At 38.7% G+C, this 21,542-nt stretch overlaps 1 protein-coding gene across 1 annotated transcript; it reads right to left on the bottom strand.

The window, feature by feature from the left end:
- Window positions 1-301: 301 nt before the first annotated feature.
- LOC309405279 (solute carrier organic anion transporter family member 1C1-like) lies at window positions 302-19,546 on the bottom strand (the record flags this gene model as incomplete). Its single annotated transcript, XM_082000015.1, has 14 exons — window positions 302-679; window positions 1,459-1,576; window positions 2,750-2,814; window positions 4,229-4,410; window positions 5,648-5,813; window positions 8,059-8,254; window positions 9,601-9,765; window positions 10,891-11,127; window positions 11,934-12,032; window positions 16,521-16,667; window positions 16,885-17,015; window positions 18,466-18,598; window positions 18,705-18,846; window positions 19,436-19,546. 14 exons carry the CDS (start codon window positions 19,544-19,546, stop codon window positions 457-459), a joined length of 2,115 nt encoding a protein of 704 aa, XP_081856141.1. The 3' UTR covers window positions 302-456.
- Between the last annotated feature and the right edge of the window lie 1,996 nt (window positions 19,547-21,542).

Consider the following 21,542-nt stretch of genomic DNA (forward strand, 5'->3'; position numbering starts at 1 on the left):
GTCATGAACCATGCAGCAAAGGCCATCAGAGCAACTGGGCAAGTGTAACTTGATTGGCCATTGAGAGCTGTAGGACTTAATACAGGGCAAAAGGACTTGAAATAAAGTCAGTGAAAAGTGGAAAAGCAGCTTATTGTGGATTAATTCTTCCTAATTTTTCAATCGTAATCAAATATTTGACACTTGAAAAATTTTGGCTAGTCCTACTGTTGGTCTAGAAAGGGACTGAGAGCAAGAAGATGGGAGAGCTCCCCAAAATTTTGAAAACCTTTTCCCCCTATTGTTTCAGATGAGGAGAGGAAGAGAATAGGGTAAAGGAAATTGAAAGCCAATGTTTCAAAGATATTTTCTGAATCCCCAAAATGTAAACTAGCTGTTGAAGTCAGTAATTAGACTCCTGTTGTGCTTAGAAAAACTGAAGCATAGGCAAAGTTGTGAGAAGACCTTGTTTCTTTTTTACATACAAGTTTCCTCACTCTCCTCTGAGGTTCTTGCTCCAGGAAGAATTTCTTTTTTGTTGGCAGTAGCTGGTTCTTTACTGGTTGATCTTTCTGTGTTCTTAATATCCGTCATCTCTTTGCCACCTGGTTTGAAGCGTTTCATTATTAAAACAGAGAGCACTATGTATAAGAGGCAGCATCCTGCCCGTAGTCCCGCAATGAGGCCAAGATAAACATTTCTAGGAAAAAAAAGGTGACAAAATATATTTATATTAATAAAGTTTTCCAGTTCTGAGTGGAACCAAGTAAGATATCAAATACACTTTGGCAAAACCATATATTCTCAGCCAAGTATTGCTCCATATTTTGAGAAGTAACAGAAAGTAATCAATCTCATGATATTTAGCCCCAGACAGGTTCTCATCAGGTCATATACTCCTAGTAGAAATGTCTCCTGTCTGAAGTGTGTTCCCGTTCAGCAGACTATATTTTAAGGCTCAGGCAGGAGGAGGTGCACCAGCTGGGGCTTTTTGCCTGTTGTCTCAGCTTTGCCCCAGCCCCTCACTGGCAGCACTCAGCGCTCCCGGCCACAGCTCTCCATGCACCACCAGTCATTTGGGTCCCCTCTCCAAGTGGATTTTGTCAGGCGTCTTATGCATTAGGAAGCAGAGAAATGCATGATGAGGAAGAGCGTCTTCAGTGTTACACTTACTCCATGGTTGTTCAGTCTCCCACAAAGCCAAAGTGTCACAGAGTTATTCAATGCACTAAGGCTTCAATAAAGGAACTAATTGTGGTGATGTAAGGCAGTGTACTGAAATGTCATTTGTCAGGTTGAATCAAAATTATTTGGCTTATCTGATCTATTAAGGCCTAGGCAAAATAAGGAGTTTTGGTACTTTTAGTATCCTGATGAGTCTATTGACAATTGTCATGGGCAAAGTATACCTTGGTCCTTGGTGCCCAAAGCTGCCTCAGAAACCAAATACCCAATCCTTTACTGAAGATTTCAGCTTACCTGAATGCTTTCGTGTCATATACCCGGCAAGATCCAGAGCCTCCACAGTTTTTTGTCCCCCATTTCAAGCAGGTCTCATCTATCAAGGCACCGAAATAGATAGGGGCTGGGAGTCCTCCTGCAAAGAAAATTCGTATTACATGACCTCAGACATGAAGACCTCAGCTTTTAATGTCATGGTAAATAAATGAGGAAATTAATCTCTGGGTTTCTGAATTATGGCTGAATAAAATGGGACTAAACATCCAGCTCCATCTTTGAGATTCCAAGATTTGTGAAAATATTTAAGCAAGTACCTAAAGGGAGTTGAAACGATGGAAGATTATAGCATTATTATATTCAGCATGGGAAATGTTAGTAATTCTACTTTAATGGCATTTTTATTAGAATTATAGCTTCTGTTGTTTAAAGAAATAATAACATAACCAACTTTTCTTTTTCAGTCCCCATGTGGAATTACATGCCATGACATATTTATTTATACCAATGTATCTATTCAGGTTTTACAGAACAGTTTGCCACTAAAATGGTTAGCTGAGTGCAAAGGGCTGAAATTAAGCACTTGCTCAAAACCAACTAGGTAATAAGTGTGTTATTTATGTAGTACTGAAAGAATACTTTTTTGACAGTCATAATGCTTTAATATAATCAGTAAGGTGTTCTGGGGATAAAGTGCAGTTTTGTGAAGAAAACTATTTCATAAAAGCACAAGACTGATTCTCTGCAACATTCAGCTAAAATATGGAGATGAGGAGAGAGACCCAAATGACTACTTGGGCTTGTCTACATGGGGAAGATTTCAAAAATCAGCAAAGAAATGAAGATAAGGAAAGGTTTGCTAGGGGCCGCACAGACTACATGTCTGAAGACCTGAATGATTTATTGCAGATAAACACAAGAAAGAAAATAATAGGCAGAGTACATGGTAGCTCTAAGTGAAAAATGGTCAGCAGAAGGGAGCATAGGTGTTAAGGATATGCAAACTGTTAAAGCTCAGGTAGTTATATCTGCGAATCAAAAAAACCCACAAAAAGTACAATGCAATCTCCTTCCTTTGCCCGATTCCTTTGCTGCATAGAAAACATTCTGAAGGGATAATTATAATACATAATTACACGCCAGGAAACATGTAGCAAGCTTCTCCAAAGATTTTGAAATGCCTAGTCTGCTTACAAAGAAAAATATTGGAAAATTTCTTTTGTTCTCACCTAGAGCAAGGGCATTGCACTGGTTAGCTTTTGTCTGTCTCTTTGACTACCTACTTGAATCCCACAAAGAAACAAAGTTTTACCTAGTACTCTACCACCTAAAGTTTCAATCCCAACAGCAAAGGATTTCAGGTCTGGTGAAACAGATCTAAAAAGGAAACAAAAATAGTACATTGTTTTGGGGAACAACAGAATAATGTAGCTATAGCCATCCTGTGAACATCTCCATGTACCCCACTGCAAGTGTTGTGGCTTACCTAGCCCTAATCGAAAACATTCACCAAAGTTAAAGTTCAGCTGTAGAGCCTCCGTTCACTGACTTCAGTGGACGAACTCTCATTGAAATAAATGGGAGAATCTACAGAAACTGATCTTGAACCCAAGGAGAACAGATTTGAGAGAGGATGTATGAGAATATTAAAGTGAACCAACTAAAAGTAGGCAGTTCATGCCCATAAGGTAAGCTCCAAGAAGCTGCCTTGCTTTAGAACGGGCTGTATTGCGCAGTGGTGAACAGAGGGAAGAAGGGTGTGCAGTCCTTGCTACCTAGATGCAGGTAAAACCCACCTCTGCCTCTGGCATTTTACAGAGAGACAGCGAACGTGATTTACCTGGCTACAAAAGCACCTCATTCCTACCAGTGGAGAAACAGCCTGTGTCCAGCAGATGAACTGGAAGAATTCACATAAAGCAGAGGGGAGTACTAAGCTGGCACAGGGACAGGAGGGAGACTTCCTATGGCCAGCTTGTTTCCTGAACTGGAGTTTATACATCAGAATACTGTCTTTTCAGCATTAACATGAAAGGCTTCTCATTATACACATTAGTATTGTGAAAACTTTGCACAGCAAATTTAGCCTTGTCCATAATCCAGATGTGTGTTAAGAATGGTTGCACTTAGAAATACTGCAGAGGAATCAGCAGCTTAGCAGAGAGTTATCTAGTCACGCACGCTGACTACTGAAGATTGCAATTCACCCATGAGCATGAGCAGAAAGAAACTTCCATGTGAAAGGCACAGAATACTGTCTTTTCTTCCAAGTATAAAATAGCAGTGCTGCTTTACAACTGAAATAATAAAAAAAATATTGTTGCTGACATAGTTCTGTTTATACCAGCTTGACAAAAAAATGGAAGTATCAGACTTCTCAGAACACCAAAAACATTCTGAAGCAACAAGGCTTAACAAAGGTGAATGTTTTTCTCTTGATTAATGTGAAGGGCATAGTCACCTTGGATATGGCTTAGCACCATACCTTATTTCAAGTTCATTGTTGGGTTAAAAACATATCTGTCACTAGAAGTGAAAACTAATGTTCAGGATCAGCATAAGGCCCACCCATTTCATCACAAATATCTACTCAGCCTTAAATTGGAATTAAATTGGTGGACAGGCATTTTGCCGTGCCTTTGAACAGAGCTAGATTTCAGAGTATAGGCAAAGACTCGTAGCGCCGATTTGATCAGTATGCCATTCCTCACAATAGGAATGAAAGAGTAGATACCACATTCTGCTTCTCTTTCCCCAAGCTTTATGGTCAAGGTAAGGTAAAGAATTTCACCTAAACATAATCATGTATGTAGGAGTGCCTCCTAAGGCTAAAATAAATGCACATGCAGTCTGTAATGCTAAAAAATAGGGAAATGCTTTGGTACAGCTTTCTCTTTGGCATTGTCCCAAAACTGCAGAGGAATTGCCAAGTCCATGCCCTTGTCCTTCCACACAGCTGCAATTGTAAAACACCTGGAAGGAGAAAATGAGAAGAAGAATTTATTTAACCAGAATTCAGTGGCACAAAACTGTTTTAGTAGCTAGATTTTTCACTCCCCATAACAGAAAGAACCTCCTGAATCATCTTTGCAGACTGATGGCCAAGTTCATTGGTATGCTTCAGCCACTCTGAGCTGCTCCAGAGACACAAAGAAACTGTGACTCTAGTTTCAGCTGTGCCATTGCTAGGACAGAAGGTGCTCTGTGTATGCTTAAAATGGGTAAAAACTATAAAATTCAGATGTGAACTGTTATCCAGCCACTCTGCTCAGGCATCCTATAAAGTAGAGGAGTAACAATAAAAACACAGAAGTGGACCCAATAATGCAATCATGCTTATCTATCATTATATATCTAAAACAGCATTTGGCGCTGGATTGGGAGTGGGCTCTTTCACAGCCTTTGAAGTCGGCAGGAGACATAGGTTTGAAAGCCAATTCCCCTGAAGTGAAGCAAGAGAATTTTTCTGGGATATATGGATAAAAGCATGAAAATACTGCTTGTCTTTTTCAGCATTGTTACATGAAGACAATTCTGCTTCTGCCAAAAGACATGACCATTCGCACACACTTCTGCAAACCTACTGTTTTAAATGGCCTTGCCCAGGTAGGATTGTTTGAAGTCCTGGAAATGGCTTTGCTGCTGATACACTGAACAAAATGTCCAGATGTATATTTACAGGACCTCTTGGCTGTACAATTTAGGCTCTAAGACCTGCTTTCCTGAGCTATGGCAGCTCAGGAAAGCAGGCAATTCCAGTATGATCTGTAACAGTTTGTGAAACCAGCACTCACAATTTTATACAGGTCTGTTGCACATGAGTTGACACCATGGGATTTTGCTAGTATAACAACCAGACTAGTAAAGGTCTTCTAAAGCAAACCCCTCTTAGCTGTGTTGTACGTGTGCAGTAAGAGATCTACTGAGAAACTTAAAGCCAAATTCATCATGATCTTGCTGAGAAGAAAATAAATTTTTAAAAACTGAAATAAAAGCATTCAAGAAATGTAAGTTAGGAGTCTGAGATTTTCACTTACCTCACCCCAACTCTTTTAAAAATCCTTCCTGCAACCTTGCACTCAGATTCTACAAGGTTAAACCATACAGAATGGACATATGTGTCTACAGGATTATTAATCACAAACCCAAAAAATTAATAGATGGAGAAATCTAGCTATATCTATAAACATTTATCCATCTAGATATTTACCATATTCTTTCCCATCCCAGTTGATGATTTACATCCTGCAAAGCAGGCTGTCATGTAAGTGATCCCATTATCCCCACATACAGGGTCCCACTGATCCAGCTCGCAGCCGCAATCAGCATTGCAACTGGCCATGAAGCTGGTTTTGGGGGAAGAAAGATGTTTTAATCTGGAGGAAAACACAAAGAAATAAAAGAATTATTTAGGTAAATTATATAGTCAAACAAAATGCCAGAGGTAGGCAGGATAAACATGGAGAAAGTGAAGCAATAAATATGGACAGGTATCTGCTACCATCCAATTGGCTGTGAAGTTGTCATATAGAGACTAAGCTACTTTCATCTGAGCCAGAGCTCTCTTGAAATTTTTCACCAAGCATTAACATTTTTATGGATTGTTGCTGAAAAGGCGTGGAACTCACAAACTTGGTATTCTTGGTTGGGAGGTAATATTTGGTATTACTTTTTCATTTGAAAGTTCAACCCAAGAAAAAGAAATTCATGCCTAGAATCTCTTATCACCTGTAGACTGGCCATGCTTGTCCTTAGCAGTAGACATCATGCTGGGTGCTAGAAGTGGTGACATAAAACTACAGCAGAAAGATGTCCTTGACATTTTTTTCACTGGATACAGAACCAGTTAGTGGCAATGAAAGTTGCATAAGTCTGAGTGAGAAGTGCTGCTTCTGTCTCAGCTCTGACCAGCATTCAGCAGCAGCCCTGCACCTGGGACACTGTTGAGCCCCATTGAGACCTTGTCAGATCTCATTTCTTCTTGTGTATTATCACGGACTTTCATAGTTTCCTCCTTTACCAACATTTCTGTAAGAAACATCAGGCTCCAATGAGCTAATCTAAGTGGACAACAACTAGCACTGAAAATTTAAAAAGTGGCCAGTGACTGAGGTCATGGTATCAGGGCTCAATTTTCAGAAAGCGTTAGGAGTCCACCATCTGTAAATCACTCCTGCCTTGAAATGCCTCACAATATAAAGGAAAACGTGTTCAGAATTTGCCTTTTATTCCTCCCTACCCCTCAATCCAAAATACACCTTAAGGGGGATACATTTCTCCTCAGTCTTTTAGATGGGAAAATAACTGGGGGGGGTTAGCCCTTGTTAGGCTGTTGCTTGTCTTCAAACTACAAATTGTGAAACTGGTAAAACAGCACGTGACTCACTTAACCAGAGCAATCCTTGCACATGCTAAATTCTCCAGTTCTCCTGCAGAAACTGTAATTGGCTCTTTCAGTATTCACTGTGTTGTTGTTTCTGCTTATTTTTAATTCATTCTACAGTCCTCAACCAGAGCTATCTCTACTGCACAAACCTCTGATATCTTTTATGTAACTCACCTCAAAGTTGAACTGGGTGTCAGGTTGCTGAGACGACTTAGATATTTCCCTGAACATAGGCTCAGTTTCAAGAAACACAGGTCTGAATTTCTGTCTGAATTGAAAATTTAGCAAGCCCTGCTGGATTCAGTTTAATCCTTTAAAATCCTTTGAAATTGGTTGGACCAGACTGAGCTAAATTTAAACAGTAGGCAATTGTGTCAATCTGCTAGAGTCAGCAAAATATTCTCAAGAAAGCATGACCAGGCTCCAAGCATGTCAGCAAAATATTCTCAAGAAAGGGAGGCTGGTAACTCCCCATGCAGGCTGATAAGTACTGATCTAGAGGATGGTCCCTTCCAGAGGCAAAGCCATCGCAGGATGAGAGTGCAGGCACTTTCAACATGCTTATTACAACCCACTTCCTAGATGGTAGGAGGACACCAGCTTTAAACTAAAGCTTTGAAATAGAATATAAAAATTTCAACTGCGGGTGATAAAATTCCTCTTATTTAGTGATTTTCTAGAATATAGACGTATATTGTCAATAGCCAGCAATAAACAATTTAGAAAAAGAAACGTCCAATTTAAACTAAATTGGAAAAACAAAATCAGGGTATTCTGCACATCCCCAACACTAAGTATCATTTCAATCTAACAAGTCTACCTCAAAACCTAGGATTTTCTTGTGTGTATCACCACCAAGGGAGCAATACAGTGATATAATCACAGTATCTCCACTGTAGCTGAAACCACACTGACTGACACTAGCAGATGACCCAATACATGCCAGTTTCAATGAAAATTTGTTGTCTTTCAACAGACAGATGTATATTATTTTTTACGCAAAAAGATATAGCAATATGCTCCAGTAAATCAACAGAGAAGCCACATTTCAGAATTGATCCAAATTTAAATCAAAATGTTTCCTAGAGTAAAAGGTTTGTAGCCCAGATGAGATTACAAAACCAGATTAGACTGTGAAAGTAGAGGAATACAGGTGCATGCATGGTGTTCTGCACAAGGCAGTAAGCAGCCACAACAAATTGACACAACCAACACAAACCCAGGAGGATACAAACCCAGAGTAGGATGCTGTTAAACCGGCCACCTTGAGCACCTCACAACTGCATGTAAAGTACAAGAGGTTTAACAAATACGCTACTATAAAGGTGATGCATGCAAACTTTGCCATTTCAGTTATGTGAAGTTTGAATTTCTTGATCAGAAAGCCTCCTAGAAACATCCCCAGGATTGTGATGGGTAAAAGTATCACACCTGCAAATAGAAGGTAACAAAATTTTTAACTGCTGTCACTTGCATTGACCCTTTTTAGAATAAATATCTGGTTCTAGTAGTTTCAAAAATATCAGATACTGACTCATTTTCAGACTGATCCTTTGAGGTTATAAGACGCTTTATTACCTTTAAGTAATTTTGCTTACTTCCTTATTTTCTTTTCCATCATGTTATGACTTTAAAAAGCTTAGTTCATTGATATTCCCTACCTTTTTACTATACTGGTTTTTGTATGCATACTGATACAATAAAACCTATACAGGCATGCCTGTTAGAAACTGGAGTAAATGAGATTAATGTCTTAGCTCATAGGTGCTTCTTCATCTAAAGTAAAACATAAAACTTCCTGAAAGTTACCAAAAAAAAAAAAATCTCCAAAACAAAACATGAAAGGAAGCAGCATCTGGTTTTGCATTGGATTCCATTTTGCTCTGAGAGTTAATCATGGAAAGATTTCCATTTAGATTTAATCCATTCAGCATTTCACAAACTCCATCCCTAATACTTACACACTAAATAAAGAGCTTTCACAAGGTTTTATTGTGAGGTGTTTGCCTTTCTGTGTGTGCTTTTTTGTTTGGTTGGGGTTGTTGGTCATGTTGGTTTTGTAAAGCTTTCCCTGCATCCAAAAAAAGACAGGAAAAAGAAAGTTCTTCCCACATTTGTACCTGACCTGCAGCAAAGCAGGCTGCCTTCCAATTAAAGTAATGGAATATCAATTCTTCAATGACCTAAAATACCCTGATTTTCTTGCCAGGTTATGAGACCATATTAATCACTGTGAGATTAATATAATTTCAGCATTAATTTTTTGTAGAAGAGTACAAAGAACTTATTTTTGAGGGAACTGGCAAATAGAAAAAGAGCTTTGAGCTGAATGAAATGACTCAACATTTTACATTTTGTTTTCCTATTGCTTATATAATTTGTATTTCTAATCAAAATGGAAGGACATTTATACCGAGATGCTATTTTGAAAAAGAAAAATCATGTATTTCATTAGACATTTTCTAAATTAATTTTTTTAATTGTTACTTAGTTGCAGTTTATGTGTGGTTTTTGTTCACGAAAAGAGACACATTCGTAACCCAATCTCACTCTGAAAAAAACTTCAGCCAAAAAATTCTGCCCAGTTCTAATAATCCTCTAGATCACTAAATTAGGAATGCCAGGAAAATTGACACTAAAATTAACCCATTTTCAAAATAAGGTAGAAAAATTAATTAACCAAAAAAGTTCACAGAATCTCCTCCTAAAAAGGAAGGCAAAAACAAAGAAAAACTTCCCTTTTGACACTGGAATTTAAAAGAAGGCCAGGCACCTACCAATTAGAAAGATGGCTCTTGCCACCGATACATTAAATTGCTGCTCCATGAACTTTGTCTCATAGGTTATCAACCCAACAAGAGAATTGTACTGCAGAATAGTGAGGAAGGTGTACACCAGGAAAACTGGATTTCCAAACAGCTTCTTCAGAGCTGGGAAGAAATCTGCAATGGAGAGGTAAATGCCTTACACCCTGCTAAACAAAGAGTTGTTTGACATCCTTTAGATTACTGGCTGTATTGCAGGTTATAATTCTTTGCCTATCAAAACATATGCTTGCTCCAGCGAGAGTCTTCCTCATTGCCAACACATGACTTACAGGAGCAGCAAGGCTGAATGGCACAGTGGATGCTGAACTGGCAATCAGAAATCCTAAATTATCTTGTGTGTGACACAGGACTATTCATCAAAGGCACTAAGGCTTGCAACACTGATTCTCAGTGCCTGTATAGGAAAGAGTCCCTAAAAGACCATTGAGACTATAATGTACCAAGTGAAAAGTTTGGTGCCTAAAGCAGGAGCCTTCACAAACCATACAAGAGCCACACATGAGGTTGATTTCAGAGAAAGGGAGCACCTGACCCAGCAAAAGGCTGGAACCTGTCCTGAGACCCTTGATTAGAGAATCCAAGTCCATGAAATTGAAGACAAAAACCTGCATTTAGCCTGTAGTCTGGCCGTTGGCACACTTGCCTAAGAGGCGAGAGTTCAACACATCTGCCGTAACCACTGAGGAGTGCACATGCACACATGCATAAAAATAAAACCCTTGGGGGAGTCCAGCAATGGGCAGCTGGATCTGATGTTGCCTATATGAGGTTAATTTAGCACCACTGAGCTCATATACAGGAGCCATGAACCCAGTGATATCCCTCCAACAGCCCATGTTGTACTCAACCCCATGCTTCCCTCCCATATGTTGGTCTCAGTGAAAGAGTAACCTGCCAGCTGTGGCTTGCACATTAATGAGGGATGGGATGTTTTCCCCACCTCTTCCTTCATAATCATAGAATTACAGCTGGAACACATCATATGACAACTACCATGTTGAACTGAGAATCTCTGGCGCTCAAAGGAACAGCATGAGCTTTTTCCAGCTGTCTGACAGGAGAACTGAAACACATGCTTAGCATGTAATTATAACACTACAAATTAAAGGCATCATTTTTGTTCATCCTTTGCACTGCAGAAACATGCATTTTGCTGGGGGTTGTGCAAATCCATGCTCAGCTCAGAATGAACCCATGAGAGAGAATGCACAGGCAAACATCTGGGCAATAATCTTTCACCTTTTACTGCCTCTGAGAACTTCAGCTGTGGCTGAGCTGGGGGCTCTATTTTACAGTGATCTCCTTGAACAGGCAAATGGATAATCTTCAGATTTTCATTCTCTCCTTCTTTTGGTAAGGAGTAAGGCAAAAACCAGAAAGGCAATGAAGCAATGAAGTTGACTGCTCCACAGATAAGCAATCCAAGCCACCAGGCACCAACCCAGCGGGTATCCTTAGGATTTATGCTGATGGCATCTATAAAATACACAGAGACAGGAAAATAGATTAAATATCATGCAAAGTAATTAAACTTACTACAGGTATCCTTTTAGATATTATTTAATAACAGCCAGAGGTGATTTATGTTTCATATGAAGAACTGAAATGCATCTTGTATCAAATCATTCCCATGCAGTCAAAAATAGATGTCTCCTTTTAGACCCATGGTGGCATTTCCTTGCCACAATCTTATGCCACTTTCTGTGGGAATGAGTGACAGCAAGAGGGCCCTTCATCACCCCAAAAGGACTTCCCTTTCTCAATTTCCCACTCTCCCCTCCTTTTTCCATCCCCAATCTCAACAGTTTTTCCTTGAGGTTCCTCAAATTTTCCCTGGCATTAGAGACTTGAAAGTGATTTGAACAATGAAACGAGATTTCATATGAATCTTTTCTGCATGCTTTTTAAGAGAGCATAATTTTGCCAAGTGTTGAAAGTGTCCATGACCAAAGGCCGTTCACTGTTCCCTCAACGTGGGGACGCCCTTTCGTTTGCTCATGTGTTCTCAGCCGCGCAGCAAGGGTGTAACAAGTGCATGCACAAGCATAAAGAGAGGTGCAAAAATTTTCTGCAGTGGGGGTAGGAGTCTTGCATCAAGGCCTGTTCCAGTCACACTACAATGCTGCAGATATTAAAATGCAAATAACACCAGCTTTTGAGTAGGAAGAACTCTCTAGAGAGCCCCCCTTTTTGGAGTCGTAAACTGGGAAGGTGTTTCTTGGCATGCAGGTTCCTATATAAAACCATCTTCTCAGTTAATGCACCACCCCACAATCTCTTACTGATATCCACAATGCCAATGTCAACCCAGAGGCTGGCACAGAAAGATCCAAGCAGGAAGCCCAGGGTCGGCCCAAACATGCCCGAGGATCTCACCAGGCCTGTAAGAGAAGGGAAGCAGCAAAGGAGAGTGAGCAACACGTTGTGTGGACAAGCACACCTTCTTCTTTGAGGGCAAGGAAAGGAGAGATGAAGGAGGAGACAGAAGAGGGGCACAGGCTGTTAGGGGGTGTCTCATGGGCAGCTTCTGAGCAGCAAGAAAATGAGCCATAAACTGCCAACACACCAGCTGTGGTGTGGAAGAAGGCTTCTTCACCTGCACAGGGCTTGACAAAGCGAGCGCAGTCTCACATGGACCGCCACGTGCATTTCATTGGCAAGATTAGTGTCTTGGAAGGAATAGGAAGAAAGAGAATAACATTGCAATTATTTTTATCCTTCCTCCTCCCTAGTTCTCTCCTCAGATTTTTGTAGTTGCATTGTTCAGCTTGTGGCAGGTAATTAATGAACATACAACTCCAGGCCTGTTGGAGGTGTCATAAGTCTACCTACAGCTCTACTTAAAGCCTGCATGATGTTCTGTGATTGTAGAAGTCAGGACTTTTCCCTGGACTATGCGTTCAGGTCTCTAGTTTAATTTTAAGTAGCAGTGGTTGATCTGATGATATGCATGTAAGAAGGCACATCTTTGCAGTTTGGAGTCACATTAGGATGACGGGGACAGTAAAAGTGCGTAGACACGGAATTAGGTACTGGACCCTGAGAATATTTTCAGTAGGCAACAAGGAGATATAAGTGTCCCTGCATGTGATCAAGGTTCGTTAAACAGAATCTTTGTTGACTCATTCAGCACTTCAGCTAACCATTGTGTTAATACGCATTTATGCAATTGTAAAAAAAAAAAATCAAGAAATCTAGTGATCAAGTATTGACTTCTTTAAAAGAGCTTTCAGTTCTGCTATTGGCCTCACCGGGGCTTCCATTTCCTGCTCTGTCTCTGCTTACAAAGGAGGTGACATGGGATGAGAAGAAGGTGGGATGCCCCCAGGAGCAAATGAATAAGCTGTGAAAGCTAGCAGAAATGGAGGAAGCTAGGACTGGACACATTTTGCTGACTGGGTATGTAAAAACAAAGCAATTTAATTTTGGTGACAACTGCTGGCAAGCAACATGAAAGAAAAATAGCATCAAAATAATTCAATCATAGGTCCTCACATTCCCTTGTCACTTTTGTTGATCTGTTCAGTGATTCGGATTTCTGAACTCTAGCATGGAACTGCCACCTGGGAGCTGTTTGAATCTGCAGAAGGCTTAATTCTATTAGAAAAAAAGGAACCCTTGACCAAGTGCCTGTCAGTTCTTGCCCACATTAGGCACTGTACTCTGTAAATCCTACTGTGTTGCTCTACTGCAGTGATTTTTTTTCCTGTTGGTTTTGCAAACTCTCTTCTGAATACAGTGACTGCTCAGCTTATGATCAAGGACTTCTGTAATAAATTCTAAAAAGATTTAAACATATGATTTTTCATCTTTGCTTCGTTGCTCCAATAGCACATTGCTTTCATTTAGTTCTCTCATTTTATTTCATCAGAAGATCTTTTAGACTAAAGTCTGATGCTGCTAAAATAACTGGCTTCTGCAGAATCAAGATTTTGACACTATAGAAGCCAGGAATTAGCACCTTATGTTCACTTATCAGTGAGTCTAAAGCAGAAATTACTACTCAGAACTATGCAAGCACATCTCCAAAGTTCAAATATTCAGTGGCAAATTTCTAAAATAAACAGATAAAAACCAGCACACCCATAGAGATGGCCTTTGTATATTGTATGCAGTATATTTGTATATTTAAGATACCATAAGCTATCGGATAAGCTAAGAAGTATATGTGCAATAATTTTGCTTATGTATGGGTTTTAAATTACATTTCACACTTGTATATGCTTTAAATTAAAGAATAACTTCACTAAGATCATATGTCTGTATTGTGATAAAACAAAAACAAATAAGTTCACTGTGATATTTTCTTAGCAAATTTTTCTTTTCTAATATTTATTCTTCATAATTAATAAACAGACTAAACTACAGACAGTAAATCATGCAGACTTATCAGTTAATCAGCTGCTGCATATTGACATAGCTCAGCCAAGCCCTTTTATTGATGAGTAATTCAGCATGCAACAAGTATTAAAATTTACAACATACACTGGCCTCAGATATATATCTGTTGAAGCCACGGGTTGAATAAATACAAGTTTATATGCTAATGCTCAACTCAGTGATGAAATTTCATTCATTCAGAGCCTTTGCTTTGGTGAGAAATCCACGGAAGTGAAGTACTCATTAAATATCTTTAATCGTCTATTATTCCTCTTACATGGTAAGTCAGATGGCTATTAATTAGTCAGCGTTCAGTTTCAAATAAAATCAGAAATTCATTTTAAAAATTGGCTACTGAAAGCTTATTAGTATAGGTCAAATCCTCATATGTATGTTGGCATCTCTTCTATAGGCACCTAAACAGAAGAGAAACATCTGAAGACTCTAAAATACCTGACTAAACTAGGCGCTTAGCATGCAGGAGTATTTATGAAATAACCTCTCAGTCAGAACAGTTGGCCTCAAAGGTCACACCACCAAAAGCCGCTCTCAAAACAAAGCAAACCACTGAGATCCTGATATTCCTGTCTCTTGACAAATGCCAACGGCATGTAGACACAGAGGGTCAGATCGTTATACCTTACAGTCATACTGAGTAGTGACCCTATGCAGAAGAGCTTTACAGGACTGTATATGGTGTACAGTGCATTGTAGCACCTCAGGAACACGTTGATGGCCTGGTAGAACTATACAAATTAAAAAGGTTCTGCAAATCTGAGTCTGAAAACTATTGAATTTCCTGGGGAAAAAAAATCCATTTCCTGTCTTAATGAGTTCTACAGAAAAGCTACCATCCTCTGCTAAATTCTGTATGATAGCTTAACAAAAAAGCTGATTTTTCCTTTTCTGCTTGCTTCTTCTGGCAGCTCTGGCTTTATTGCTGTCAATTATCATTTGCACTACAACTCTGCCAAAAAGTTTTTAATGCATTTTATTGACACTTAATAATGTATTCTATTGCCACTTAATAAAAAGCTGTCTCTGCATCAGAGTAACTTATGTTCTTACTCAACTAAACATCTAAGGGTAGGAAAAAAAGGAGAAACAGGAAGGTGAAACTTCTTGCTCAGGGTCAAACGAAGAGATCAATGGTCAAAATTCATCAGCAGGGCTTGACTGACTTTTTTATTATAGGACTTTTTTTTTTATTTTACAGAAACACTGATCATAAATTGATTTCGTCAACTGATTAAAAAATCTGATATAGAAAACAATTAAGGTTGGTCAGCTCTATGGAAAAGACTATTTCAACATTCACTTTTTTGCAAATTGGGTCAGTCTATCAAAATGGAATAAGAGACTGAAAATTGTTATTCAGAATGTTAAAATGAAATATTTTAATACTCTGTAAACTAAATACTTTATTTCACTTCCATGACCCAAAGAAATTTTCATTACGGTTGAATCCATACTATTCTCTGTGTTTACTTCATATTTTTAATCTCACTTCCCCAATAGTCTCCAACCCATCGCAATCTCTCCCAGATCAGATTCTGAAAAGAAAAAATTTCAGCTGAACTTTTTTAAATGCCTTTAACCAGAAGCTCAGAGGTGATTACAAATATTTTGGATAACTGCTGAGCGGAACTTTTGGTTTTGTTGGCTTCCTTCACAATAGTTTCGTTTTCTTCAACCTGCAGATCTCCTCATCCCCAAATGAAGACATTTGCAATGGTCTTACCCTGTAGCATTACACACTGAAAACTTCCTGAAACTGTGTCTTAATATCTTTATGATCCGTTCAACTTCCAATTTACTTCAGGCAGCAGTTTTGACCTCCCTCAGCCACACAAACGCTCCATGCTATTAAATCAGTTTGGCAATAAATTAATCAGCTTGGGTGTAAGTCTTTCTGTCTTGGGCAACAGGCTATCTTCCATCAAAACAACAACAACAAAATCCCAATTAGAAGGGATTTATTACAACACCTTGGCAAGGGTTTGGTTTTTCCTTTGGTAACTAGGGACTTTAAAAAGCTTTCCTCAGGAAGCGTGCTGCATGTAAAATTCAAAAAGTCAGGTAAAAGTTTCTGTGATTACATGACTGATCTTTACATTAAGGATCATTCTCTTATCATCACAGTGATTAGGAAGAATTTTATCCTCTGAAGCTGTGGTATTGAAGATGATATGCCAGATAAAACAGCTATGACTTCTCACTTTGGAGAAATGAAGATTTGATTATGCTTCTCTTCATCACAGAGAAAACTGGCACATGTAGCAGAAGCTACCTGGGAAAAGCAAAAGGAGCATCTGGGAAATATCCTTTGAAAATAAGCATGAGAACTCTTTTGCTTTGCTCTTTTGTCTCTGTACAACTCAAAATTATCCAGAATAGAGCAGAGAGATTTTTTTGGCGAGTACTTTCTTGGCTATAGAAATGTTAAAGAAAAGAATGTTTAGCATAAAAATCACTCATGTGCATATTACCTATGTAAAATGCTGAGTTTTCTTCTTTAGAAAAATCATCAATATATGAAACCCCCAGTGGCATAACTGGTGCTTCCCCAATTCCACGTAAAAGGTTCCCCATCAACACAAAGAGCCACAGATAGGAATTTGTTGTTTTCTCACATCCTGCAGGCCATAAACATTTACATTTCTGTGAACATAATTCTGACAACACTTTATTGCAACAGAAAAATAATATAAAATACATTTTTTACAGTCACAATAGGGTGGGTTTGTATATATCATGGTTTCTAAGAGGGGTTTTACTGCTTTCCAGTAAAAGAGGCTGTATAAAATGGGGACAAGCAGAAGAAGGGAACCCAGCATCAGAGCTTTTGCTTACCAAAATTTTTCAATGCGCTGGGTGTTTCTGTAGCATCTGTGACCGGATGGCCTTCAGACGATGCTGGGGAGCAAGCTGATACACTTGTAGAGGAGTTGTCCATAGTAACAGTTATCCTTTCATAATTATAACTGGAAAACAACTATGTAAAATACAACTGACACATGAAAGACTGTGCTTTGCAGGAAGTGTGTATGACCCTTGTGTTCATACATGTTCATTCCTCTTACATGCAAGCAAAGTGGAGGGGCAACCCATTCCCAGTGGTTTCACTTAAAAAGGGGGATAGGCATCTTCATACCTTTTTCAAAATACTCTGACCATTCTAGCCCAAATATTTGCTTAAGCTCGAGAGCAAAGAAGCTTCTTCCAGGGCTTAAGAGATCATTCTTTAGACTGAAGGACAGAGGCAGAGTCCACCCATATCTGTCTACATACAACAGTGCTGATGTTTTTCCATACTGGCACCCGTTTCTTACCTATTGGACAGACGTGTATTATAGAGACTTCTGTGCTAGTTTAAAATTAGCTAGCTAAGGATCTAGTAGTAACCTATCTGTGTCTATAAAGAGGTTAGCACAGGCTGCAAAACACACGTGCCAGTTTGTCTGTATTTAGGCAGCCAGCTACTACAGCAAATCTGCTAAGTAAATTGAAGCCAGCTTGAGTACATTTATGCTACATCGGGATAAATGGAGAGCAGATATTCCCTCCAACTGTGCAAGAAATCAAGTGGCAACCTTTGATATTGTGATGGACGACGGTGAGGTCCCCATGGCCCCTGGGTTTTGTTCAGTGTTGCGGAGAAGAGCTAAACTTCAGAACTTGGGTTAAATGAGAGATTTCCATAGCTCTGCTTCTGGCCTGTGCTGTCCCCTGAAGTGCAGGTTCCCTGCTATTTCACAAGCAGCGTAGTGACTGTGGCCACTTTCCATACCATGGTCCCCGGATATAATTCTTTCCATACCCTTCTTATCACAGGTATTAGTATTGGAACTAAAGAAGATGAACAAATTAATTTTAATTTTTGAGGGACAGAGGGGTTTTATTTTCAATCACTATTAAGTAAGGATTAGAGAGCTATGAACTGCTTCTGACAACTATTTACGCACTAAAGCTTAGATGTGAAGGGGTATTTAGATATTTAACTCTCCCTGAGTTCAGTAGAGATAGATACAAATCTTCATAATTTTGAAGAGCTTAGCATGAATAGCCACCACAGAGAAAGAACCCTCTTCCATCAAGATCTCATTACAGTTCACTTAAGCATAAAAAAAAAAGAACACTTAAAAAAAATATGTATCTATGTATACCCATGCCAGGTGAAAAATTCAACCCACTTTATCCCTAATTATGTGTATGTTCTGTAGAAACCTGAGGTTTCTCTCTTACTTACCTGTAGAAAGAGGTAAGCTTTCAGAGAGGAAATCAGAAAGTCAATACTAAAAAATCCACCTAGTTAAAAACTTCCTGTTATCCTGAAACTGCTATTGTCAAGATTTTAACTCAGGTGTATGATTAAAAAACACTTCATATGGTCAAGTTCAATTAGTGCACAATGTGAAAACTCTCCATATTTACCGTCCCATTAGGAACTGAGGCATCACTGACAAAAATGCTCCTAATGACATGATGAGACATCCGACAGCAATTACTTTTGGTCGATGAACTCTTGGTCCAAGGTAGCTCACCAACACCATTACCATTAAGTTACCTGCATCAACAGGAGAGAGAACCGGTAAGATTACAAAAAGAGCTTTTTTAGGGGAAAAATGTATTAAGAAGCGGTATTTTTCAATTTTCAAAGAAAGTACACATACCTATCTCAAAGCTGCCATCAATAATGCCAACAATGGATGATGAGATTTCAAATCTCCTTTCAATTTGACTAGACATGCTCTTCATGTAGCTTCCAGAAAATCCTTTTGCAAAAAAGGAAAAAGCTAGAGCTCCAAGAAATATCTGAAGAGAGAAAATAATTCAGTTTCAAAGAAACATTTTTTCTTCATAGCTGAATGCCTGAGCAACCTACCCAAGAAACAAAAATCAAATGCTTTGCTTTCTAATTCTCTGTGAAGAGATTCTTCCTATTGTTTTCAAGAAAACTTCTTCTACTGCAAAGAAAAAGAAAGTTGACATTGACTGTGTGCATCTTCTACCTTTCTACCACATACTGCTTTAGCTGTTTCCTCCCTTAGGGAAAACTTACAGCATAAAGTTGTTCATTACTGGTACTATTATTACAGCATGTCTTATTACTCCTACTTCTCTTGTTCTAAAAAACATGGGTAAAAAGGTATAGCTGTTTTAGCAATTACCACTATGACTATAACACACCTCTAAATTATTTGTTAGTAAGATATGGCCTCACTTTTTAACTGTTGGACATATTTATTGACTTCTATGTGCTTTGAGTCACAACCTAGAGCATTGTTGCCAACACATGTAGTGTCAAACAGTACCATACAGAATTAACTGAATTTTGATATAACTTCAAATTATCATTTTCAGTATTCCAGAGAAAATATGTGATGAGGGCTCCTCTCCATACCTTTAGCTTTGAACAATTATGGCACACACTTTTGGCAGGAACTGCGCTGCCATTGCTGTCCTGGAAGAGTGACTTGTCTTTAGGCTGGCCAGCAGTGATTGCCCTTTCCATGGCTTTCCTCCTCCAGATCTGATATGTAGGTCTTCCTGTTTGGAAAATATCACTATGGTTCGCTATTATTTGCATAAGAATAAAGGTTCCAATGTTTTTCAGACATAGTACATGGTAAGACACTACTTGAGATGTCTACGCATTAACACCTTTTCTCAGGGAGGATATTAAAGAGCGTTCAAAGTGTCATTCTAATGAGTTAAGAAGTGGTGCACCTGCTTTGTGAAATCTGCTTTCTAAAAGATTTCAGGGTCTTGTAGGATAGATGGAGAAATTTAAAGGCAACTTGCTGGCAGTTTTTAAAAATCTTTGTAGAGAAGGGAAGTCCCTAGGCAGCTGGAGGCTAGGAGAGTATGTCAGAGAAACATCTTCACCATGCTTGAACCAATTCTTATATTCTCTCTTAGATAACCACTTTTGGTCAGTGTTCTGTGCTAAATGCACCTTTGGCATGATCCAGTAGGCTCCCGATATTATATTACATTTTATTTACGAGGATTTTCTCTAGCTGTGCAATCTACAAATTTGCAGAAATACTGAACACAACTCTCTACCATTCTGTCAACATTCCTATGAGTAATGTTATTTATTGGATAAATGTTTGTAGAATCAGACCACAAATAATGACAGAGGAGAAAATAGGGTAAGAGATATGGTAGGTAAAGATGTATTAGGGAAAAAGAGGGCACTAATTGAAAGAAAATAATAATGACTAGCTTTAAGTCCACAAGTCTCCACAAGTTCCTGAAAGACAGATGATAAACATAGCTATTTTAATGAGACTGCTGAAGTTTTCCATCTAAAAATTGGCTCTGATATAAGGAGTCATCTTAGCTACTTAGCTGTTTGATGTAGATTAAACTGATCAGGGGAAACCAGCTAGTACAGACAAATTTGGAATGATAACAAGTCAAAAAGAGCTATTGCCAAGTTCCTGTGTTGGAAAAGTGGTGCAGTTGTACTGAAATCAATGAGTTAGCTCCGATATACATTGCATATATATTAGAGGAATATAGAGGAACATAGGCCAACCAATTAGTCTATAACATTTCCTCCTCAAGACACTGGGATCTTAGATATCTCCATCTATTTAATTCCTCTGGGAACTTCTCAAAGTTGCCCTCCTGCAGGCCCCAGAGGCCAGTTGACCCAGGAGCAGAGGCCGTTTAAGTGTTGTGAGGGATTTTCAACACTGGGGGTTGCAGGGTACCCCGCAAGGGTTGCTCTATTCCTCTGAAGAGTTCAGTCCTCCCAAGCAAGATGCCCAGGAGCAACCTGGACTCTCTGAGAAATGCCCACCCATGCCCAGAAAGGACACATGCTCTCAACCACCCAACAGCCCCCCAAAAGTTATTCCTAATAATTGCAAATAGGCACTAATGTCTAATAAAGAGATATAAAGCCTCATAAGCACTCTCAGTTAAACTTTGTAGCTTTTAGTTCCAAATCCTACTGCAGTAGGATCCACCAAAAGTGACTATGAAAAGCAGAGACATGTATATTTCAAAGTGATCCACATTATGTGAAATTTCTAAAGGGAACTAACCTTCCTTAGACCATCTTTAGCAGCTCAAAAATTAAAAAAAATTGAAAAAAGTTATAGATAATTCAAGTATAGTGAACTTGGATTTACCCAGTCTTTCCAGGATGGGAGCTGAAAGAGAGTTCTCTAAAGCAAATACATTCCTTATTGATTTGTATTTTGCTGATGATTAACTCTGTGAAACATCTGACTCTGTTAAATAAACAGTATTTAAATCAGTGACGTGGTTTTCTTTTCACAATATTTAATGTTATGTTGCCAGCCTAATAATCCACCTTAAACTTAGAGAAAATGTTAAACTGTATAAACACTTCTCCTATGCCTAATGAAAAAATAACATTTTCTATAACCACTCTGAACTTTGGCAAACCAGTGAATCATTGACACCAGTGGTATTTAAAATTAAATTAAACAAAAAAATAATACAAGATTTCATTTATGACAATTTTAAAA

The sequence above is a fragment of the Phaethon aethereus genome (genome assembly GCF_964289735.1).
Source record: "Phaethon aethereus genome assembly, chromosome: 1".
NCBI lineage: Eukaryota > Metazoa > Chordata > Aves > Phaethontiformes > Phaethontidae > Phaethon > Phaethon aethereus.